Source organism: Arvicanthis niloticus, chromosome 13 (assembly GCF_011762505.2).
Source record: "Arvicanthis niloticus isolate mArvNil1 chromosome 13, mArvNil1.pat.X, whole genome shotgun sequence".
NCBI classification, from domain to species: domain Eukaryota; kingdom Metazoa; phylum Chordata; class Mammalia; order Rodentia; family Muridae; genus Arvicanthis; species Arvicanthis niloticus.
Genome location: NC_047670.1, coordinates 70,640,036 through 70,666,403, shown reverse-complemented (window position 1 = coordinate 70,666,403; position 26,368 = coordinate 70,640,036). Strand labels below are relative to the sequence as shown.

Below are 26,368 nucleotides of genomic sequence, written 5' to 3'. Positions count from 1 at the left end.
CCACCCACCAGAGGTAGTGGGAAAGAGAGGATACAGTGTATGAATATGGGGGGAGGGGTGCGGGGGAAGGAGGTTACAGGGCGAAGTGGGCCTGTTTAGAAAGTTCTTTGGAGCAACTCCCGTCTGTGTTGTCTGGGAATCAGCAGTTCAGTTCACAGGTCAGCATGCAGTGGCAGCTCGATCCACTCGCAAACACTTCATGGATACACCAGCAGTCCAGTTTGGTAGAGCTGGGTTAGTTAACACAAATCAGCAGCAGTGGCAGGACCTAGCAGAGATAGCCAGGCCTCAGCACAAGTCAGCAGGAGGCACCATGTCCAGCAGGAACATCAGGAAAAGCTCTTGGCTGTGCCTCAGGGAAACGAAGATTATCAAAGACACATGTGAGACCCAGGCGTTGCACAGCTAGCTCTATAAGCAAGCCAAGCCCAGCCTCCTTCACTGTCTGTTGAGTCCTTTTTATACTCCCTCCACGCATCTCCTCCACGGGGTCTTGTGTAAGCTTGTGTGTGTGTGTCAGCTGACATCATCCTGCCAATCAGCCCAAGTCCACAAAAGCTGCAAGGAGCCGAGGCACACCACCAGAAGTTTCTTGGTGAGTTCCTCTCTATGGAGTCCTGACAAATGGAGCTCAACTATGCAGTGTAAGGCAAACCAATACAAGTGTGTCGTTAGCAAAGAATCCTTCACTGCGTGTCCTTTCAAGTGTTTGCTTTAGCAGAACATCGTCTCTCCTGTGTCTGCTTCAGTGGAATGTTCCTTCACGAATCTGTCTTAGCCTTTTTCACCTGTGTCCACTTCAGGAAAACACTCCTTCATGTGAATTTTGACCCAGCCAAAGACCATCTGACACAACTGACTTTCCAAAGAACCCTTAAGTTTTCACTTCAGAAAGAGTCTTTCAATGAAACCCAGAGTTTATCTATACGCCTAGAGAACCCATTTGTCTCCTGGGGCTGGACTGCCATGTCTTTATGTGGGTTTCTGGGGAATCTAAGCTCTGGCCTTCATGGTTGAATGGCAAGCACTTTAACCACTGAGTTATCTTCCTGGTCCCTGACTTTTTTATTTTTAAGATAAGACCTTGTTCTGTATCACAGACAGGCTCCAAGCTCAGGGTCACCCTGACTTAGCCTGCTGGCGTTCTGGTATATGCTCCCACATCTGGGACTGATTATGTGTGTGATACTAGAAAAGGAGCCCAGGTCTTCCCCTGTGCCAAGCAATGACTCTGACCTTGAATTCTTTATTTAGGCCTCATCCCTAAATAAAATTTTTGAAATGAATCATTAGGTAATTTTTATTTTGACATAGATTTTACACACACACACACCCCAAAATAAAACACACCAGAGTTTCCTCAACTTTCCTACTGACAACTTAGAGAGTTATCAGGGAAGGGCTTTCATATTGGCGATGGCCACGATCATTGGTACAATAGTGTCATCAAGCTGCAATATATCTTGTCCTATAAAAATAAAAAGCACTTCAAAATTCCTAAACATTGCTCTGAAACACCATCTCTTTTCAGTGTGAACCACATATTCTGCAATCTGAGGAGAAAGCTGCTAGTTGCTTCTTCTCTAAGTAACCGTTGTATCGACTTTTTCAAACATGATACATTTAAGACAACTGTCTAGATTCCCATCATAATAAAGCAGATACTTTACATCAAAAATGGGATGTTCTAACAGGTTGATGGATGAGCCTTTGGCTTCTACAACACGTAGCTCTCAACCATTTTTGCTATAGGCTTCTGAGTGTATCCACCAGAATTTCAGCACAGGCTTCCAAAAATACTAAGAAAGCAGGTCATTCAAAGCCAAAATGTTTTAGTTAGACAAAGTTAATCCATGTTAATTAGACAGATCTAGGGAATATAATTTGTACAAGGAAACAGCAAGGTGTGGTGACACAATGCTATAACCTCACACCTGGGAGACTGAGGTAGGAAGAGAATAACTTTGAGTTAAGCAGGGCTGCAGAGCAAAACCCTGTCTCAAAACCAAAGCAATAAAGAGCCTTAGCTTGCTTTCCATTACTATGATAAAATTCCATGACCAAAAGCAATTTGAGAAGGAAAGGGTTTACTTCAGCTTACAGCTTGTAGCTCATCATCCAGGGAAGCCAAGGCAGGAAGCTGAAGGCAGCACTAAAGCACATTTAAAGGCTAGCTTTGCACTCACTGCTCCCGCCTCACCACAGTCAGAGTGCATTCATTCTTTGCTATATTGCTGACTCCTATCTGATTATATTTATTAAACATTTCTGTATATATGTTCACTTGAACATATATAAATATTATGTTGATGAAAATGAAAAAATAAAGATGTTAAGAAATTTTATATTTTAAAATTTTAAATAATTTATAAATTGAACAGATCTATAGAAAACTTACAGCCTTCAGGACACATAAACATTTGAAAATGTAATTATGAATGTTTAGATTTTGTACTTCTTTACAAATTTCAAAGTTATTATTTTAGAAGCTACATTTTATAAGATAATGAATTTTAAATAAATAACTTAACATGATCAATTATTACTAAAGTTATCTACCTGTAAAATAATAAAAATTCTCAAGTAATCATTGAATAAATTGTGAAATTAAAAATAAATAAATAAATAAAAAGGCATGTCATGAAGCCTCTCCAAATGGAAATCGTCGTTATTGAAGAGCCTCTATTTCTTCAGTTATTGAATCATTGTGGAAGAAACAGAGGCAAATCTAACCTGAATGAAGCTTTGGAAATAGACATGAGAATAAGAGAGAAGACACTGCACTGCTCAAGTGGAACGGCCACCACTAGAGCGCGGTACCAGGACCTATGACCACCTACAGAAATGCATCAACCACTGCAGTTCTGTAAATGCTTACAAGGTTCATAAGCATCTCCTGCTCTGAGTAGGCCAAATGCTAAAGGCGCTACACATGTAGCGCTGGCTCATCTTCCCACAGCGCTTGGGAACTAGAACCTCCAGCAGCTCTACTCCAATCTCTTTACCAGAGTTTCAAGTTCATTATTTCCTAATCTAAATTATTTCTTTACATCTACAAAATTTCTATAATGCCACTTGATTGAAACAATTCTTTTACTATCATGTTAGGAATGTCAGAATTCGGAACATTTCTGACATTCTTTTCATACTGCAGTGGTGACTTTAGGAAATGTAGCAGACTCCATGTGAAGGCTTGTGGCTTCCCTAATACTCTGTCCCTCTGAGTCCAGGGTTTCTTAATGTAGTTTATAGTCAGCTTCTCTAATCTTAAATAGACCTTCCCTCTTCTCATTTATTGGCTATTCAGAATAAACTTACTGATGATTGACTAATAGGGAAAATCAGTAAGAAATTTTACTTTAAAAAAATTCCAAATGTTCCTTCTATAATCTGTGGTGCAAAGAGCTCTAAGTGCAAGTAAAGCCAAGCTGTGAAGGCTAAGGCCTGAAGCATGCTCAAGTGCACAGCAGGGACGAACTCCCTGGATGATGGCTACTTCCCACTTCAACCCTATGGGCCTATGCCCAGCCAATCTCAAGTGGTATTTACCTGACACACTGTGTTGCTGGTAATTGTAGGAAGATGGAATTGCACCAATAGGAAGCTGTGGCTTTGGATTGCCTGGTGGTACCTCATCATCATCTTCCCCAAAATGATGAACTTTCTCGTACTTTTCTAGATAACTGAAAGAGAAAAACAGCACAGCAAAAAAATGTTTAAATATGTACACATGTTACTTTTAAACTTCTACCACATATTTCTTTTCTGGATACCCAAGAATCAGAGTACTACTCATAATCAGGACGAAGCAGAACACAAGCTTATGCCAGTAAGACAGTGACTTCAGCTCACTAGGAACACTGCTGTAAACTCAATGTCAGTTAAAATAGTCTTTCTCTTTACAGAAAGATCTTACAATTCCAGAAAAAATATTATTTATATTATAGCAAAATAAAAGTGCCTGTTGGTAAATAACAATACACTTATGTACTGTTTTTTTTTTTTTCCAAGCAAATTATACAGTTGCTCCAACAGCTGCTCTCAGTTGTAAGGTGACCATGAGCCAGGATGGTGGCACAGGTTGGCTGGAAGACTAATGGGCTGGCTAGTTTTATGTCACCTTGACACAAGCTAAAGTCATCTGAGATGGGGTGTTCTCAATTAAGAAAATGCCTCTATAAGATCAGGTTATAGGAAGCCTATAGAGCATCTTCTTAATTAGTGATTGATGGGGGAGTACCCAACCAATTGTGGATGGGGCCATTTTTGGGTTAGGCAGGTTGAGCAAGCCAAGAGAAGAAAGCCAGTAAGCAGCACCCCACCATAACCTCTGCAACAGCTCTTGCCTCAAGCTTTCTGCCCTGTTTGAGTTTCTGTCCCGAGAGTGATGAAGAAATATAAACCAAATAAAGCCTTTCCTCATCCCAACATCTCCCCAGAAAAAGAAAAAAAAATCAGAGCAATTAAAAGACAAGAATTAGGAGTTAGCAGTTATAGACATGCTAAGCCCAAACTGCATCACTTATGACAAAAAAAAAAAATCAACTAAGTTTCAGTGACCTAGTCTGAAGCCCCAGCCAGTACTAAAATTTACCTGATGAGACTGTGCTATACAAGGCTGTCAGCTCACCGCCATAGGCAATGATTGGGGCAGACTCACATGGTAGTAATGAAGTGTTTGTTGTAGGAGCAATAACTATACTCATACCAAAAAGGCTTGTGATAGTTCCAATGGCCAAATGAAAAAATTGTGGACATTGTTGTCCTATATGAAGATAACTCTGTAAGTTCTATTTTCTGCAACGATACAATGGGTTCCTATTAATAATTATGAGACTGATTTTTGATTATTTTACAACTTAACTTTTGTATTTGAAGTTAAGTCACGAGACTTTTCAACTAACTGTTAAGTTTACCAACTTTTTAGAGAAACTATGATGTAATTGGAAAGGTATTTTAGCAAGGAAATGTGGTAACCTTGACCTGGACTATATCCTTGATTCAAAGTAAGTTTTTCTATTATTGTTAAAATAAAACAAAAAAAGAGCTATTAAGTTACTATAAGCACAAATGAAAAGACAATTTCCTGACCTTGAAACGTATACACAGGTTGACTGCATACTTTAATGTTTCTGTGAATATTTTTTTTACCAACCTATGATAGTAATGGGCTATTTTACCCAATTGATAGTAATTCAGTTCTTCAGTGACACATAAGCTACTTTGTTTTACAGTTGCTATCACAAATCATGCTGCATCAACCTATTTATCTATGCATCTATCATATTATTCTAGCTATCATCTATTTCATTTATTTCTTTTATTTGTAGAGGTTCATGACCATCTGTAGACACATATGTGGTGGATAAACATGCATGCAGGCAACACACACACATAACATACAGTAAATAAACTTTAAAAAAAAAAAAACTTTTAAGAATTAACTACAAGGAAAATCATCACTAGTTCCCAGTCTCCTTCTAAGTCTTTCTGAAAGTGAGGGTGGTGCTTTCATGGGATCAGCTGGTGTGTGAGGAAGATGCTCTACCACCGTGACACACTCCCCACATGGTAAGTGACTTACATCTCACAACAGTCTCATGTTTTTAAAGTTTTTCCCATGTAATCTTGCCACACTTCTGAAATTGTGCAAAAAGGCAGAAGCAATACATAATAAAGTGTGAAACTTTAATAAAACTGTGCCATTTTATTTCAGTGAACTGTTTTTCCTTGTTATATTCCTGCATCTGAATGAAAAAAAAAAATTTAAAATGGCTGCAAAAGCAATACTAATTTATTGCCTAGAGACGGAAAAGAATTAAATGATGTCCTTTCCTTTCTCCCAAGTTCTCCATTTAAGCTCAATTGGATCAGGAAAGTCCCTAGCTTGCAACACATCTTACTGCTGTAGATTCTGCACCAAAGCTAAGATATGCAAAACCAGAACATTTCAATTTGATCCGTGGCTGTCCCAAGCAAGCAGTCTATAGTCTAAAGGAAGGAAGACTATCTGAAAATAAATAGTCCCTTTGTAGTTAAGTCCACAAAGGATTTAAGAGGCACATAAATCAAGCCTATTCTTGATCTCAGTGCAGCTACCGCAGAAGAAAGAATATACATAAATTTAGACATAACCTAGGTAGTGTGGTTAAACAAACAAACAAACAAACAAACAAACAAATAAAGGCCCCAGCTGCCGTAGCAGGAGACGGCAGAGTCATTTTTGACTAGGTTTTAGCTATTAATCAGGCTTCACAGCTAAAAGTGAACTGAGGCAAAGTAGAATATTGTCAAATGACCATTCTATCAAAAGCCACTTATAGACTCACTACAATCTAATCAAAATCCCAACCTCATTTTTCACAGAAATAGGACAAAAAGACCATTCTAAAATTGACATGGAACCACAAAAGATCCTGGACAAAGTAGACCTGGGCAAAAGGAGGAGTGCTGAGGTGAATTGCATTCCATACTTCAAAATATATTACAAAGCCACAATAATAAAACCATTATGGTACTGACACATACAAAAACAGATATACAGACTAATGGGACAAAATAGAAAACCCAGACACGAATACATGCACCTACATCCATCTGGCATTTCAAAGATGCTAAAAACATACACTGGAGAAAAGATAGCATCGTCAGCAAATGCTGCTGGGAAAACAGAATGTCCATACATAAAAGAATGAAATTAGACTTATATCTAATGTACTGCACAGAAACTAACTCCAGATGAACCAAGACCTTAATATGAAACACTGAAAGTTCTACAAAAATCCTGCCGCCCTGCCCATGTCCACTTCCCAGGGGTAGCAAGGTTCATTGCACACCAGCTGGGCCAGAGGAAGGAAAGCTTACTGGGCATGGGTGAGTGTAGTGCAGGATCTCAGTAAGTGATAAGTGGGTGGGAAAAAGAAAAGAGGGAGGGAGGGAGGGAGGGAGGGAAGGAGGGAGGGAGGGAGGGAGGGAGGGAGGGAGGGAGGGAAGGAAGGAAGGAAGGAAGGAAGGAAGGAAGGAAGGAAGGAAGGAAGGAAGGAAGGGGGAAAAAAGGAAAGGAAAAAACCTACCAGGGAACAGCTTCAGAGAACTGGTTTGTTTTAGGGAGGGGTGGGTATTTATGCCCCTGGGGAGGTGGCCAGGGTCTCTGCAGCAAGGTTTGCATGGCTGTGTACCAATGGCAGGACAGCTGTGTTGGAAGACCTTCATCTTCATACTCAAGGGCTGTAAAGTGGTGGGGAGAGGGGTATGATCTTTTAAGGTCGGACAAGGAGAGAAGGCTGACAACTGTCAGGGTAACACATTCTTACTAGAGTTGATGGTCTGGGAGCCAGTTTTAGGGCAGCAGGTTGGGATGAGGGAAGTTAGCCAACTCCTGCCATCCTCATCTGAGGTATCATTCCAGGTTGACACCCCTTGACCCTTGGTAATCCTGAGCCGTGACAGTCCCCCAACTATCAGAGGCAATACTCTATAAATTACAGGTATAGGAAAGGAGTTTCCAAATAAGACCCCATCTGCCCAATAATTAAGGCCAACAATTGACATGTGGGGCTTTATAAAACTAAACAGCTGCTGCACAGCTAAAGAAAGGAGCAATTGTGTAAAGAGGAAGCTAATCAAAATCCCAACCTCATTTTTCACAGAAATAGGATAAAAAGACCATTCTAAAATTGACATGGAACCACAAAAGATCCTGGACAAAGCAGACCTGGGCAGAAGGAGGAGTGCTGAGGTGAGCTGAATGAAGGAAGAGAATCTTTGCTAGCTATACATCTAACAGAAGATTAGTATCTGGAATACATAAGAACTCAAGAAAGCAAAAACAAACAACAAAAACCCCAATAACCCACTTAAAAGGAGGGGTGGGATCTGCACAGAGTTCTCAAAAGAAAAAAATCTCTAAGATATATCACAAAAAATGCACATCATCCTTAGCAATGAGAGAAATACAAACCCAAACAATGTTGAGCATGCTCTTACCCCAGTCAGAGTGGCAACCAGCAACACAAAGTGGACAGTATGGGAAAGGATGAGGAAGGGAAGACCTCATTCACTGCTGCTGGGATTGCAAACTAGTCCAGCTCCTCAGGAAACAAGTGTGAAAAAAATCTCAAAAAGCTAAAAATAAATCTACCATATGACCCTTCTAGACCATTCCTTGGCATATGCTCAAAGGACTTGACATCAAACTCCACAGATAGATTTTCACAGCCATATTCATTCACAATAGATAGGAAATAGAAAGAACATAAAATGCCTTCAACAGACTCATAGACAACGAAATGTGGTACATACAACACCATGGGATACCTTTATACAGTTATAAAGTAGATACAGTTAAAAAGAAAATAAATATATAATTGTATATATATATATATTATATATAACAAATTTATTACATATTATATAATATAATTATTTATTATATATTATATAATAAACTTATTATATTATATTATTATTTATTATCTTATATAATTATAAATACAGTTATAAAGAAAAGTACAGTCACAAAATCTGCAGGCAAATGGATAGAACTAAAAAAGATCATATTGAGTCAGATATTCCAGACCCAGAAACACAAATATCCCATGTTCTCTCTCACTTTTGGTTCCTAGCTCCAAATCCTCAGGTGAGCATGCAACTTGGAATAACCACAGAAACTGAATGTATAAAGTTGGGTTGGTCAGGTTTTTCTGACTTCCAAAACATTACAGGTGACTACCATTGCCCTTAGTTGCCTCCCAGAGACTGAAAGTCACTAATGCTGAAGACAGAATGTCTTTGAACACAGGACCTGGAAAATCTAAGCTGGATCTGCTCTAAAAGCCTCCTTTCTGTTGTCTAACTTTCATAGTATCAGAAGGCGCCATGCAAACTTCAAAGGAGGGAAACAACCAATAGCCATGTCTAGCTACAACAGTGGCATGTGAGTCTTGGAGGTAACCAGCAGCTCTTTGCTTGTGGCATATTTCTCTCTATGTCACAAAAACACCTCATTAATGAAAATAAATTCTACCACACACTTCAGACACAGGTTTTAGTGGAATTGAGCTGGTACTAACATGGAAGCCTCCTCCCTCAGGGTTAACTTTTATCAGAAGGTGCCATGCAAGGAATATGAAGGAAAGAAGATAAGAAACGGGAGGAGCAACGAGAACAGACAAGAGTGAGGAAGGCAGATGAGAGGAACTGCGAGTGTAGAAGAGGAAGTAGGAAAAAGGAAGGAGGGAGGAAGGAAGGAAGGAAGGCAGGCAGGCAGGCAGGCAGGCAGGCAGGCAGGCAGGTGAGTGTAGTAGAGGCATGAGGCTGACACTATATGTGAAGCCTTGTTGGAAATGCAGTAGGGAACTCTGGCAGTGCTGCAGTTAGCTGCAAGTAACAGCTGCATGAGTACAGGAGCAGGCAGGAGGTAGGGCGGTATGCAGCCAGGTGCTCTTTATAGGGCCTTTATGGAATTTTGACACTGGTATGGAAAGTGCATGAGAGAGAACTCTACAATAAAATGTACCCTGCACAAAGGTATGATTTATTTCTCAATTATTACAATGATAAAATTTGCTTACATTTCTTAAAAAAAAAAAAAAAAAAAACCCAAGAATCTAAAAAATATGTAGTAATACATTTAAAACACAAGGGAAAAAGAAAGACAGGGTAAGAACTCACAAGACAGTACATGTATGAGGGAAATGGTAAGAATGGCACTTGTAGTAACAGACTCTGGAACACCAAGCGGAGACAGGGAAATAGCACAGACAGTGGCTAAGGAAGCAGAGCGTTAGGAATCCATTTCCATCACACATGCACATTAAGTCATGACTTACCACTTTGCTTTCCGACCTAGCCAGTCAAAGTGAAGGATGGGATCAAATGCAGATAACCCTCACTGGGGAGCTGGGCTTGCTCAACTAAAGCAGACAAGACAGCACATCCACAAATGCACACAACCGCAACAACAACAAGCAAGGGTGACAGCAGCTTCTGCAACGCTATGCTTCCTAATTATTTGTTCCCTTTTTCAAATCTGCTCTACATCATCAAATAAAAATATCTTATTTATTAATATGTTAAAAATAATTTTTAACAAATAAGAAGCAAACTATAGAAGTACAACAGTGCTAAATACAAAAGTATTCTCCCATGCACATAAAATGTAACAGATTAACCAGGGACTACATGGTCAGCAAAATCTATCTAGGAAAAAAAATCACTTTTAGACTTTACTATCATATCATGTAGCTACCCTCATGATGCTTTCCTCTTGTTCTGATCTATAAACTGCTACAACTATTCCATTGCTTTAATCATATTTTGTTACACTTACTTCTGTTTTTAAGAAATCATCATATTAAGACACTTTCCAAAATCTATGTACCCAGCATGAAGTGAAAAGTAACAAGATTTCTTCAAAAGTACAATGTGAAAATTACCAAGACTATCTTTAATTTAGAAAATAACTGACAGTTATATTGGAAAGAAAAAAATGGTAGTTTTGGTTGTAATATTCAGAATGTACAATACAGAGTGAGCCATAAAACCTCAAGAACCTGGAATTTGAGTTTGTCTAAATGACTGAGCATTACAGCAGACACATGTTTAATGAACATGGTTCATGGGGAAACAAATATGATCAGACTGCTTTTGTAAACAGTTGCTGGTTCATGTGTTAGTAGCAGGAACAAAGGACACTCTTCAAGGTTATTGTTTTAGCTCCAACAGTTTGTCAAGAAACTGAATTTTTATGAGGTAACTGTTGGTCCTCTTTAAAACCAGCAGTTCCTTCTCATGCAAAACTTCCCCAAAGAGTTACTTGTTGAGAGCCTATCTAAAAGTATTTATAATATAGTACTCTACATATTGCCTAGTGATATGAAAATTTTAAAGTAAAGGGATAGTGCATTATCCAGTCATGTTTCTAAATTTTTTATTTCATTAAGCACTTGTTCCTCTTAGAGCAGAATAAAACTTACCCATGCAGAATCCTTTGCTAGAAAGTATAGATTGTAAGAGGTAAAAGAAACTGTACACATTCTACTGTATCTCCCTCGAGACTCAGGCTACCTTTGTAGAATAACGTGGAGTTTTGCAGAACAGTCTAAACTCATTATGACTTAAAAGACTTAGATATTTGGAGTGTGTGGTGAGTGGCCCAGGGAGTGGCACTATTAGGAGGTGTGGCCTTATTGGAGTAGGTGTGGCCTTGCTGGAAAAGGTATGTATGGGTGTGGGCTTTAATACCCTAGCCCTAGCTGCCAGGAAGCCAGTCTTCTGATGAAGATGTACAACTCTCAGCTCCTCCTGCACCATGCCTGCCTGGACGCTGCCATGTTCCCCCACCTTGATGATAATGGACTGAACCTCTGAACCTGTAAGCCAGCCCCAATGAGATGTTGTCTTTATGAGAGTTGCCTTGGTCATGGTGTCTGTTCACAGCAGTAAAACCCTAACTAACATAGCGAGTGAGAGATGGTTTGGTAAGTAAAGGCACACAATGCTGTGGCAGAGGACCTGAGTGTGTGTGTGTGTGTGTGTGTGTGTGTGTGTGTGTGTGTGTGTGTGTGATATATATATATATCACACAATTAAAAAACAAACACTTTAAATTTTTGAAAAAGAATGAGCCACTTAAAGCTGATCCTTGACAACTCACCTTAACACATAACCAACAGAACAAATCAGAGTTGAAGGTGACAATGGTGGAGAAGGAAGGAAAGAGCTATTCACATTCACTGATTTCCACTCCAAACACAGTGACTAAGCAGATTCATAAGCAGATCTTGGGGATGCAGAACATGCTCCAATACATGGCAAACAACTGTAAGATCTCAAGTGCCAATATTAACTGGCCAGAAAAATCAGAAGCAAAAGTAAAGGAGGTATTTCCAGTAAGGTGAGAAACATCCAATGAATATTTTATTCATTAATACTCTTTTTAAACAAAGGAAACAAAAACTCAAGAGTACAGATGCCCTGTCACCAATGAAAATAAATGTTCTAGCAAAATCAAATCATACCATGTAGAATGTGACTATATATTCTTTTATACAGATTAACATGATATAGCTACCTGAATATGTCTCTTACCCAATCCATTTACCAAACAAACAAGGCAACAAAACCAAACAAAAAAGACAAAAACCAACCAATAAACAAACAAACAAAAAAACCCAAGCCAAACCAAACAAAACAAAGAATGGAAAGGGAAAGACATTAGCTGGGAAAAATTTAAAATACTTTTAGCATTGGAGAGAATATTATTGCCATCTTGTAATTTATCACAAGGTAAATAAAAGTGGACAGCAGAGACCACCCTAGGGATTGGAGTGGCATTTCTATCAGAAACTTCATCTTCATTCCAAGCAAGCTGTAAGTAATGTCACCAAAGTTGACTTATGAATTGACTGCTGTCTACCACAGCCGAAAGAAATGACTCTGACTTTACAATGATAATCATATCTTTACGTCTAAGTCTTGAGACAGAGCCAACAGTTACCACATGCTACTCTAAATGAGGCTATCTTATTCAACTGAATGTGTACTTAAATAATTAAACAAACATTTTGAATATATTAAAAATATCATTAACTACTGATTATGTGGCTACAAAGTAGTAAAAAATTAAATGCACAGCTGGAGAGAGGGCTGAGCCATTAAGAGCTCTTGTACTCTTCCAGGATATTTTTGTTCCTAACATCATAGAGGGCAGTTGATAATCACCTATAACTCTAGTTCCAAGGGACCTAATACCCTCTCTTTTGGGACTTCAGCAGGCACCCACACATACGTAGTAAATACACACACACACGCACACGCACACGCACAAATAGTCGAAATAAATCTTGGGGCTAGAGTCTTGGTGTGGTGATTAAGGTCACTTATAATTCTTACAAAGGATCAAAGTTCAGTTGTTAGCACCCACATGGCAATTACAGTGGATTCAGCACTGTATTCTGGCCTCCACAGGCACCAAGGACATATGCAGCGCAGACAGATAAAAGGAATGAACTATCAACATTTATTTAATATACTTAAAATAATCAGAAAAGACTGTACATTGCCAGAAAACTATAAATTTCTATATCATACTGGTAAATTAATACACAATTATCTTTGTAAAAAAAGATTATTTATTTTATGTATGTGAGTACACCTTCAATGTCTTCAGACACACCAGAAAAGGGCACTGGATCCCATTATAGATGGTTGTGAACCACCATGTGGTTGCTGGAAACTTTGGAAGAGCAGTCAAGTGCTCTCAACCACTGACCCATCCTTCCAGCCCCACAATTGTCTTTAAGTATAGAAATCTAACAAGAACAAAGCAAACATACAAATCTATATGTGCACCTTCCCACCAGTGTCCTCAATTTAGGTTTTCAAGAGTGTGTAAAAGAGCAAATTCGACACCGAGTCTGGACTGCGCTCTAGTAACAGTGGGGGGTGGGGGGTGCTTACTGGAAGGACAGATGAAAAGGCATGGAAGATTTTTTTTAAGCAAGCATAAGGTCTAAAATGAATATTTTTATTTCAAGAGATGGTAGAGTAGGTCATTTCCATCTTCTTATTGGACAAAGCTAGAAATACTCATCAAATGGGTAAAACAAAAGAACTGAAATGTTTTAGTTTTGTTTTTGTTTTTTGTTGTTTGAGAGACAAATTCTCATGTAGCCCTGTTTGGCCTTGGATTATCTCTCTCTGCTAAAGATAACACTGAACTCAGTCCTTCTGCTTCTATTTTCCAAGCGTTGAGATTATTATAGCCAAGGCTTATAATGACAGTTGTCAAAAGTACTAGTGTGTCTGTGTGTATGTGTGTATGTGTCTGCCTTTCAAGAACAATATATCTTCAGGGATTTATATGCAGATAAAAATAAAGACACTTGTGACATCTATGATCTATAAGTCAGAGGCAGGGACTGTTACAAGAGTCTCAGTCTTTCAGTTCATGAAACAGGACAGAAGCACCAAGCATTTGACTTTAATAAGGATGAGTTCTATTATAATAAATTACAAACATATACTCAAGCATGGTAGAAATAAATCTCCATTTAATTTAACTGAGGCAAAGAGAGAAAAGAGAGATAAAAATTCAAAATAAAATATTAAATTTAAACCTAAATATATATTGCTAGTTGTATTAAGTATAGACTAAACTCTAGTTAAAGAACACAAATTTCCCAATTACATATTACATATGAACTGCATATTAACTATTTAGTTATATGCTATGTACCCAGGGGAGTACATTGAATAACCAAAGAAAGCTGAGAGAATTATGTTAATAGAAAACAAAGCAAAACAAAGCAGATATTAGCAAAAAGCATAATATCTGAGATAAAGTAAACTTCATAATGGTATTGTTCATATATCAACCAAAAAGATCAATGTCCTAGAAGATACAGCTGTAACTTTCACCTAACAAGAGCTTCAAAATGGAAAAAAAAAAAAAACCTGACAGAATTAAATAAGATAGAAACATAATAAAATATTTCACTGATGTCTATACTGTTAATAAAGCTGCCTACACACATGCTGTAAATATATGCTCAGTATTTAATGTAGAACATATTTAAAGTATATATACAACATATTATTCTTCCCAGACAATGGCTATTTTCTTCAAACTTAATACACTTTTAAATTAGCCTGAAAACAAACAAAAAATGTAATGCAAGAAAAAAAATGCTTTCAACTCAGTAAGAGAAAAGAGTGAAATTTTGTGAGTACCAACTAGAAGCTGCATTTAACAAATGCATAGTTTGAAAATCAAGGCTATGCTGAGGAGAAGGCTCAGTTTGTAAAATGGTTAGCATACAAACACAAGAACATGAGTTCAGATCCAAGCATCCATGTACAAGCTGGGCATACGGGCATGTACATCTGTACCCACAGTACTCAAGGGGGATGGGAAGTAGTGAGCAGAGCTCATTAGGAGGCAGCCTACATGAATTCATGAGCTCCACAGCAAGAGTGACCAAGGAAAACCTCTGATAGTTTCCTCTGGCTTCCATGTACACATATACAAAAAAGACTAAATATACTAGAAGGGAAAAAAAGAGATAAAAATGAAATACAAAACTATATATAGAAAGAAGATGAACACAGTCCAAAGTGTTTCTCAGTAAACATTTAACAAAACTGACTACTTTCTGGTAAAACCAATGGCTGGATAAACAGAGTACTGATAAGCAATATTGAAAAGGGTGCATCCGTTATAGCTCCTGTAGCCACAGTACCTGGCAACCACAACTATTTTAAAAATCTATAATTATAAGCCTCCCCACCAAGAAAATAAATTGTGTATGTTACAAATCTTTGCCAGTGAAAATCTATCTAATATATATATACATATATATTAGATAGATATATTATACATATATTTTGTATATATAATATATATTTATAAATATAAATTTATTTATTTATTTATTTATTTATTTATTTATAAAAGAGAGCATAAGAGCTCACCATAACCCTATACTTAGAGGGGAAAGGCCAAATTATCTGTAACATAAAAGTAAATAAGCTACCGACAAAAAGTGAGGACAAACACACACGCACATACGCATGAACGCACGCACACACATTAAAACAGCATGAAACTATGTGTCTAGGTGTAAACCTGAGTTTTCCTCAAATTTAATTCAGATTAAAAAGTCCAATGGGTTTGAAACCATTTTAAGAACAACGGAAGTTGAATTCATCCCATACAAAATAGTCTAATACAGCAATGAGTCCCAGAAGCACAAGGCAGGAGAAGTCCAGACGCAGTGACTTAGCTCCACCTCTACAGCAATGATGGTGGTCAGCTCAGTCATTTATCATCAGTCTTTTTCAGTCAGTAATTTCTCCAGTCAACTTTTGCCACCAAGGTTTGCAGTCTATTGATACTCTTGAGAAAAGGCAAGAAGGAACATAAATCAAATACTGAGTGAATGACATTTATTCTCTGTGTTTAGAACTTTCTCATTTGCTAAGGATGTAGCTCAGCTATGAAGTACTTGCTGAGCATGCACAATGCATACATGGATTGGGTGTAATGGTGCACAACTATAATCCCAGCATTTGAGATGTGGTAGAAAGATTAGAGGTTCAAGGCCAGCCTAAGACACAGTCTTTGACTTGTCTAGTTTCTCCTTATAAGTCATGTTATCTGAGTTTTGACTCATATGAAGTAAAATTTAAATTTTTAACATTTTAATTTGCCTCATTTTGACAATGTAGGGAGATCTGAGTTTAACTCATTGATGAGTAACAAAGGATACATTCACTTTAACTTTTGGTATTTCATTCTTCATTGAAAATTAATACTATATAGAAATCCAATATTTCTACAGGCAAAAACGTCAGAGAAATTCACTGCCTACAGATAAAATAATTAGATAAAAATGCAATGATAGTGGTTTTAAAAATTATGAATGTTTACATTTTTAAATATATTTTGAGCTTTGATTTGTCTAAGTATTGATAGCTTATACTCTCAAAATCAACAAAGGTCAAATTAAACAATAGAATATTTGAATATACTTAGTTGTTTTACAACGGAGGAATTTCCTATTAAATAATGAAACTGAACATTTGGATTAAAGTATAGCCTAATGACCGAGCACTAACCTAGCATGTACAAATACTGGATTCAATCCCATACACACTTTAAAAAAAATATCTGTATGCCCCATGAATGAGGGCTGACAGACTTCTCCCTTATGCCAGGCTACCCTATGCAGGGAATTTATAGCTACCATCACTTCAAGGAAACTCCACTCCAGCTGCAAAGACAGAGCAACAGCTGCTACCTCAGGAGGTTTTGCTCCAGGAAAGATCACTCCAGGCAACTTGGAAGAGCTTTGGATGATTCAGGCAACACAGCATCAGTGAACTCTGGGTGACCCTGTTCCCCTTGAAACTATTCTTAGGACAAATGTCTGAGGGGGTACATCTTCTCAGTGAATCAGCAAACAGCTCAAGATTGGTACAGTGTGAGACTCATGACTGGCTTATCAGCAAAGCTTGAGTGGTACATCTGAAAGGTTTTCAGTGGGGAGCAGGAGGAACTGTCAGCCATGCACATGCAGGGCTGATGGGCAGAATTACATCAGCACTGTGCTTCAGTCCCTTTCTAGCTATATAAGAAGGTGGTTACTATTCTGTGTTGGGTTTGTCTGAGATGCTCCTTTGCCCACCATGTCACAGTGTTAGGCTCAATAAGGCCCCTGACTGGTCTTTAGCTGCCTACTTGTCTTTTTCCCAGGGTGGGTGAGGTGGCAACACTGAGAGAAAACCCTGGGCTTACAGGCCCAGTCAGAAGCAGCCTCTAGAAGGCAGTTGAAAAGTGACTACCAAGACTAAATGACCACAGGACTCCAAAGGCTCGTGTGCCCTCAGCTCAGTCAGGATTAAGGGTTCCACAGAGCTTCCAGGATCAGAGTCTATACAAGCACCTAGACAGTGAGAGGTGACAGAGAGTTAATCTAAGGAAGGCAAGTGTCTGTGATGAGCCCAGCCACTGAAGAGTCCTCAGACAGCCACCAAGCAGACACAGCAAGGATCACAGCATCTGAAGCTTACAGCTACCAAACCCAGCTCCATATGTAGAGCTGTGAACTTCCAAGAGCCAAATTTGCTCTGACTCGCACAGATAGAGCTCCATAACTTTTAGAGCAGAGTGATAAGCCTTGAGCCTCCATGCTTATAAAGCCTAGCCTCTGGCCCTCAGGACGTCAGGATGACAACACTGACAACAGCTTCTTGTCTATTTGCAACTTCTAGTAGAACAGAGCAAAAGGATTTTCAGTCAGACACAAAAACAGCCCATAAGCTTTGCACATATCCATTTCCCAAAATGGAGGCAAGAGGAAGACTTAGGAGTGGAGAAGGCCAAGGCAGAAAGTTAACATGGACTCATACTGTAAAACCTGGTCTGCTTGCAATTCTTATTTTAATGGGGGTGGGAGGGTGGGGGAGGGGGAGGGGGAGGATGGTGGGGAGGGACAGAGACAGAGAGAAGAGAAATCCCAGTTTTATGGATGTTTCCTCTCCCTTTGAAGACAAACCACACCATGTGGGTAAATGGCCTCACTATTTCCTTCTCAGCACCCTGCTTTTTAAAGGTTCTCTCCTTTTCTGGTGGGCATTATTATTAGTGTGTTCTTTATATCTTAAATGATACTTAAGAATTAAGAAATCTGCCATAAAGAAGAACACAAAGAAAGCCAGAATACAGATGATTTGTAAAGCAACTGAATCTTCCTAGTAAGCTCAACTTTTTTCCTGTGCCCATGCCACCAGAATAAAAACTAAATTTAAACCTCACAAGCTCTTTGTGTGTTAAGTGTGGCCATATGACTACCTTCTGAGCACCAGTCAGTGGCAGGAACCTGCTTGTGAGATGGCTTACATCTTCCTGGATCTTGTCTTTCTCACACCACCCTCAGCGAAGCTGATAGGCACACTAAAACAGCCGTCCAAGGTTGCTTGGCAGCCTTGGCAATGGTAATATCCACAGCACAGGCTTGAGACAACGTAGCATGGACCTTGAGCATTGTACCCTTACAGCAGGACTTAGAGTCTGGAGGTCACACAGGGCCTTCCCTATGAAATGTGGAATGTGGACAAGTCACAACAAGACGTGGTTGAGTGGAGCCGGGAGACAGTGAGCTGAGCACTCACACTCCCAGGCTGAGTCACCATCAGTTCCTCAAAAGAGCCACACAGTTGCTACAGGTTGAAAAGAGAATATGAAATTTCTAAATTTGGGGACATAAAATTCAGATTTTTACTGAAATTTTATTATGTTATGGATTCAAAAGTTGAATGTTATAGTACAAAGACATTTAAGTCTATTCAGATTTTAAGAATTCACGACTGCTTAATTAAATTTGTGCCTTTTCATCATTCCCATGGTGTTTCATCATAGTCCCGATTCACAAAATTGATAATGTTATCCAGTGAAATAGAAAAATGATCCTGAAAATGGTACCAAAACTGGCCTTTCCGAGTAAGACAGCCCTGAAAGTCAAATGATTGCAGTAACAAGGAGCGTGAATACTGCTGAGGTAAACATATCTGTGGGATGATGTCACATACATCAAAAATGGAAAATGCATGTAGAAATCAAGTGTAATTATTTTCATGTATGAGGTCATCAAAACTACGCTCCATCTTGAGTACCCACTGTGTGACTGTAGTAGGTACTGACACTAAGCAGCCCCCAGTGCCACTGTGTGGCACCACAGCATGCACCATCACTTAAACAAGCTCTGACTTTTTTAAAGTCATCTTCGGAAAAGTCCTTCTTTGAAAAGTCTTATGAATTTAACAGCATTCCACCCCTTAATCCTTTATATATGAAAATAAGCACATTTTATTCAAAAGCTGAGATGAAACAAAAATACAAACGATTTCAAGTTAAACCTATTACAAAGAAGGAGGTTCTGTTTACTTAATTGCCAGAATGCTTATGAGCTATTAACAGTCTCTTAACAAATACAATGGTTGGAAGCTGCTATTGGCAACAGCCCACCTATCAAATGACATACAGTGCCCCAGAGTATCAGTTAGTGACAACTAACTAGAGGTCCAGCTTCATTAGTGCTGAACAGAACACTAATGTACAAAGCATAAGTCAGTCCACAAACATTGGCAACTATGTATGAGAGATACTAGCTCCCAGCTACTGAATTAACTCACATGACTTTGGTTACAGTGTTAGTCGAAGGACACCAAGAAGACAACACCCAAGCGCAATTCCACAATCTTCTCCCATAGGATCAAATGGAGGGAACCGATACATCACCCTTCTTTTGACCAACGTAAAATCACCTATCAGAGTATTCCCTCCTAAGAAGACAACTCAGTGGCATTTGAAACACCACTGTCTCTATCTTCGTACTATTTCCTCTCGCCCAAAGTGAAACTTTATCGTCATTAAGCAATGACTCCAACCACTGATCAGTTATACCCTGAAGAGTTTTTTCTTTTATTGATATTTAATATAAATATCAACCCCTTTTCTATGTGTGTGTGTGGTACTTAGCCTCTTTTACTTAGCATATGAGGTTTGTACATTCTGTTTTATGACTAAATAACATCCTATCGTACGTACATAGCACATTTTGGTTATTCATTCTTAAGCTGATGAGCATATGATTTAATGCTACCTTTGGCTACTGATGAACAGTCTATTTAGCATCATTTTTCAATTCTTTTGAGTACTATCTAAAAGTAGAATTAGTAGGTCACATGGCAATTCTTTTTTGGAAAGCAGTTAAAGAGTATTTTTTAAAATCATACATCACTATTGGTGAAAAAAGAAAATCTGACCAAACAGTATTAATAAAAACATCATTGTTGCTTAAAAAAGACACAAAGAAATGAAAAGTGCCATCTCTTTTGAGAAGACTCTTGCATTCTTGTCATTTCTTGTATTAGAATATACATTTCAAAGCTCAGTTAGAGACTGTGCTCAAGAACTCCTCGTCTGTACTCCTCTTCCCATGAACCCTTCTCAAGGACTCCTAAGAACAGGCAAGATTTGTCCCTTTACCAAAACTACCAAATGTACTTATTATCTTGTGTTTTCTCTAGTAATCAATTAGGAATAGAAAGCTGTATCTAGTATAGAAAAAACAAGGACATTTATAAGCATGAATTATGATAATACATAACATACTTAGGTTTTTCGAGACAGCGTTCTCCATATAGCCCTGGCTGTCCTGGAACTCACTCTGTAGACCAGGCTGGCCTCGAGCTCAGAAATCCACCTGCCTCTGACTCCCAAGTGCTGGGATTAAAGGTGTGCGCTACCACTGCCCAGCCGGATAATACATACTTAGAAAAATTATAAATTTAAGAATTTTCTAACATTCTTTCACAGAGCTATACAGCATTTGGCATTTAAAAAAGTAGGCTACAGGGCTGGAGAGATGGCTCAATGGTTAAAAACACTGACTGGCTCTTCCTGAGGTCCTGAGTTCAATTCAATTCCCAGCAACCACATGGTGGCTCACAACCATGGGTGGGAATCTGAGGCCCTCTTCTCGTGTGTCTGAAGAGAGCTACAGTGTACTCACATATATAAAATAAATAAATAAATCTTTAAAAATAAAATAAAAAGGTTACAAATAACTTTTCTTTTTACATTCTTGCATTCTTTTATTGGATCTTTACATTAGGGTATTTAAAGATAGTAAAATAAGAGGCATAGGTACCAGTAAATTATGTTAGTCTTCCTACCCACCATGCCAAGGCTCTTCTATTTAAACCATGTCAATCAGTCAGTATTCTTTCTGTTACCCGTGTTAATCTCTCTCCGTAGGTTACACAAGTTCCTATTGGCTTATCTCTCAGTTATCTTTTTCATTCATCCTTTAGTGCCACCTTCAGACTTAATGGTTCCTCCTGAGTGCCTAGGAGACAAGCAGTGAGTGAGGTGCTGTCCTACTCTCCCGGTGAGTAAGTGCTGCTGTCTGCTGAGTGGCAGCTTCTCTAAGTACACACCAAAGTCACTGCACACTTCTGCAATGCCCTTTCTCAGTCATTCACTTCCACACTCACACACGTGCACATTTATCTAGTGTGTTAACACTGAACAGATACATGGTACTGACAGCTGTCTCACTTTACTGTATAATTCACTTTTATACATGTGCATTAATTTAGCAAACACTATACAACATGTGATGGTGATAGAGTTCCTTATTCTTTTTACTTGGACCATAGTATTCTAAATCATTTTAGACATTTAAGCTACTTCTTGAGATTTTTAAAAATAACAAAACTGTCATAAATATCTATACACCTATATCTTTAGATATTTTCTACAATTTCTTTGGAGTAAATTTCCATTCTTTAATTTAAAAAGCAACTTAGTAACCTTTATGTGGACAGCACCCTTTCTATATTTACAAAAGAGTAAAGCAGCTCAGAAACTGCTAAGAAATTCTGATAGGAATTATTTTAAATGTATGAATTAAGCAAAACAACCATTATTAAAAATACTAGAACATTATAAAGTGAGTTCAAATCTAGCCTGAACTATGTAAGGAGATTTGTTCCAAAACTCCAAGGAGGGGTCAGGAGGATCTCTGTGAGTTAGAGAGCAGCCTAGTCTAGTCTACATGTCAAGTTCCAGGCTAGTCGGAGTTACAGAAAGAATCTAGGTCTCAAGAACAGAAGAACTGGGGTACAGTTCAGTGGCAGAGTCCTGGGCAAGCATGTGTAAAACCCTGAATTGATTCCCTGCCTAGAAACAGTGGGAAAACCAATGAACCTGAAAGAATTCTATAAAGTACACAGAAATAAAGGAGACAGCTTTATGTTTTATCAGAACACCCTAATCTTGCACAATGAACTCCCACTGTTATAAATGTACCTAATGTATCTTGATCATGTCCACACCCTGCTCCACATTACCCTCTTCTGCTTTTTATCTATGCTAAAACTATGATTTTTCTTTTGTACAAAAAGGATTCCATGGTCAATTAACATTGACATATACTGGTTTTCAAAGGTACCTTCAAATAGGAATTTTTGAATTTCTTAATGTACACAGTGAGTCTCTGACTACAATATGATAGCAGCTTTTCTCATATTCATAAATAGATTCTCCTGAAATTTTCTGCTCTCCCCATCTGTGAAATTCTGTGTTTAGAAATAGAAGATTTGAACAGATCAATCATCAATAAGCCTACATTATTTAATCCCCATCCCAACATAACTGTGATCTCTTTTAAATCAAGCAAAGGTCTAAAAAGCACTTCTCAGAAAACATGGCTTAGAGCAGCTGAGGTCAACGCCCTTTGTTTAAAAATAAATCTCATTATACTCTGCACTGTACTGTAATCTAGCTCTACTCTGCACTGTACTGTAATCTAGCTCTACTCTGCACTGTACGGTAATCTAGCTCTACTCTGCACTGTACTGTAATCTAGCTCTACTCTGCACTGTACAGTAATCTAGCTCTACTCTGCACTGTACAGTAATCTAGCTCTACTCTGCACTGTACGGTAATCTAGCTCTACTCTGCATTGGTAGAGACTGGTGACAATATGATATTTATTTTTAAATGTCACAACTTGTAATTTTAAGGCTTACCTATACTGAGCAAAGTGTTGACATCTCATATATTTTTCTTATAAATTTACAAATATATTCTTACATAATATATGTGCCAGTCCTTTCCTATGGACTAAGTCCTTCTATAGAAGTAGCACAAGTTAAGCTCTAATGCACTAAGAGATGCATAGAAGATGTACTGAAAATTTGAAAAATGTATAATTACACTAAAAAAATACAAAATATGGGGGACAAAGGTATCTTTACTACTGAAATTCTGTCAATGAGTTTTCTGTCATCTGATACAGACCACTTCCTCTAAAATGAGCATAATGTAGTAGTAAGTCCAGGATTCCTTCAGTTAGTAGGTTCTTGAGATTGTGCATGTGTGCACACATGTGCATGTGTATATGAATATACAAGCATCTATATTTATGGCATATGAACTATATAACTCATAAGCCCTCCCCAAGGGTCCATGTGCTAAAAGGAAGGTAGGTAGCATTATGTAAAACATAAATTTTGTTTCTGCTGATCATTTAGTTTCCAACAATAACAACTCTGAGATTAATTATTTATTAATAAATGCCTAGGCCATAACTTTGTGTTCATTCTCTGACTAGCTTGTAACTTATTTAACCCATTCAAACTATTCATGTTTTCTACATGGTTATTTACCTCTCCAACAGTCCTGGTCTGCTTATTTCTTAGTGTCTTCCTCTGTAGCTGGAAGTATTCAAAAAGAATGGCCGCTGGCTCCCAGCTGGCCCAGGGCCCATTAGACATTGGTGTGGCTGCTGGCTCCACTGGCCAGCTCCATGGCCTCCACGGCTCTAGACATGGCCCCTGAGCCAACCCTGCCACCCCCACGGCGCTCCGCTTAACCCCAGACAATAACCGCCATCCTCACAGTGGTAGATACCACAATACCCAGTACCCAGTAGAAGTAACTTAATGTTTAACCAATGGGTTTATATATCAGTAAAAACTCAAATCACAAGATGTCTACACAATTTAGATGGTTATCCCACTATTCCTAACCTTTAGATTTCATATCTACCAAATTAATTGATGCCATGGAGTCCACGGCCACAGCCATTTTACTCTCTCCCCTTGTCTCTCTGCATATTCATATTCTCTCTCTCTCTCTCTCTCTCTCTCTCTCTCTCTCTCTCTCTCTCTCCCTCCCTCCCTCCCTCCCTCCCTTCCTCCCTCCCTCCCTGTCCCACCTTTAGCTCCACCTCCCTTTTCCCCAGTCCAATCATAGGCCTCTTGCTGCAAATAGTCTCAGTGACTAGCCCTCATATCTCCCCAAGGCTCCTATTTCTGTCACTCTTCCTAGCAGTGTCCCAGCTCCTATTTCCTGGCTTAGTTCACTGGCTATCGGCTTTTTAAATGCTTATAAGAGATCCTTCTCTGCAGCAGCATGAAATAGTTGAAGCTTTAAGTGTCAGGCCTAGTGGCAAGTCTTATATTGTATTCACCCTTTTGTTTGTGATAATACAATGCCGAGGTGTGAGAGAAAGTGAGGTGAGCAATGTGAAACTGCACCACGACATTACATTAGGCTACTGTACAAGGGCTCCTGGAATACAAGCACAGCAATAGACAATACTTAGTCTGATAATTAAGGTGACTACTCTATGACTAACACTATGAATTAAGCTAGATAAAGAAATAATTCCTGTCTCTAGTGGGACAGGTACAGAACAGCACAAGACTCATGCTACTGAGAATGACCTACAACTTAAGATATACAAATGGCATATTTTACAGAATTTGCCATTTTATCTTTTGAGAGCATGGCTGAGGGCAGTTAACTCAAACTGCAGAATGGGACCCATGAACAAGAAGGAAGTCCTAAACTCCTTAGAGAACTGAAGGGTACAGGTACTAATGGCCCACAGGTTGCTCATTAAGTGTCGCAGTCCATCATTGTCCAGACAGCTCTCTTGAGCTCCGTGCAAAATGGAGGACTCCTTTACAAGCCGGGCATCTCCTTCTTTTACCTTGGCTAGGGATTGTGACCCCCAACACACTCTACCTGGGGAAGGTAAAGCAGTCTTTGCCAGACCTCCAAATTCAACTTCCTCTCTTTCCCATACTAACCAGACCCGGCAAAACAAATACCTGGGATTTCTAGAATGCTTCTCCATACAAATGAGGTAAAAGTCCACCCCAAATAAAGGTATGTGCACAAGCTAAGACTGAAGTGGAAACTTAAGGGTTCTTTGGAAAGTCAGTTGGATGGTGTTTTGCTGGTGAAACATGAAGTAATATTTCATTGAAGTGGACACAGGCTAAGGCAGACATGCAAAAAAATGTTTCGCTGAAGCAGACACAGGAGAGCAGATGTTCTGCTACAGCAAACACGTGAAAGGACACGAGATGAAGGATTCTTTGCTGACAACACACATGTATTGGTCCACCTTACATTGAGCTGTTGAGCTGCATTTGTACAGACTCCTTGGACTCAGGCTGACTGGGTGCACGTGCTGAGGCAAGGCACGTGGAGGACACGTGATAGAAATTAAACAGGATTCCCAGAGTGACAGAGACAGAGCATGGTTTGCTGATACAGCTAGCATTGCAATGTTTGTGGGTCTCCCTGATCTTCACTTCCCTGAGAGAGGCGCAACCAAGAACTTCTCCTGGGGTTTCTCCTCATCCCTCCTGCTGACTGGAGCCAAGGCTGAGGCCTGGCTATCTCTGCTAACCATTGCTAACCTGACTCTACTGAACTGGACTGCTGGTGAATCCATGAAGTGTTCGCGGGTGGATCAAGCTGCCACTGCATGCTGACCTGTGAACTGAACTGCAGATTTCTAGATAACTCAGATGGTAGTTGCTACTAAGAACCTTTCTTAAGGAAGTCCACTTCCCTCGAATCCTTTCTTTTCCACTACCTCTGGTGGGTTACAAGAAAGGTTAAAGTATTTAAGAAGCATCATTAAAGTAGGATTTTTAAAAATTAAAGTTACATAAGACCTTCCGAGTCTAAGAGCTGCTTCCTTGAAATCTGCCGGAGCTGCTTCATAAAGACTGTTGCAGAAGCTCTTCATAGAGAAAGAGCACTAAGATCCTCCAACAAGGTGTGTTCCTTTCTCCCTCCCTCCTTCCCTCCTTCCCTCCTTCCCTCCCTCCCTCCCTCCCTCCATGTGTCTGTCTGTCTGTCTATCTCCCTCCCCCCCAGCACCTGCTCCCAGGTGGACTAGAATCCTGCCTACTCCAGACCCCATTTCATCCTTTCAGCCCAGTGTATGGCGGTGTCTGGACACCCTGAATGGGAGAAAATAGAGGATGCGAA

At 39.0% G+C, this 26,368-nt stretch overlaps 1 protein-coding gene across 1 annotated transcript in view; it reads right to left on the bottom strand.

Annotated features, from left to right (window-relative positions):
• Arid2 (AT-rich interaction domain 2) overlaps window positions 1-26,368 on the bottom strand; it is a 124,991-nt gene that overhangs the window by 63,691 nt on the left and 34,932 nt on the right. Inside the window, exon 4 of the mRNA XM_034516309.2 lies at window positions 3,550-3,683. Within this exon, the coding sequence (XP_034372200.1) occupies window positions 3,550-3,683 (134 nt within the window). The remainder of the gene's footprint in view (window positions 1-3,549; window positions 3,684-26,368) is intronic.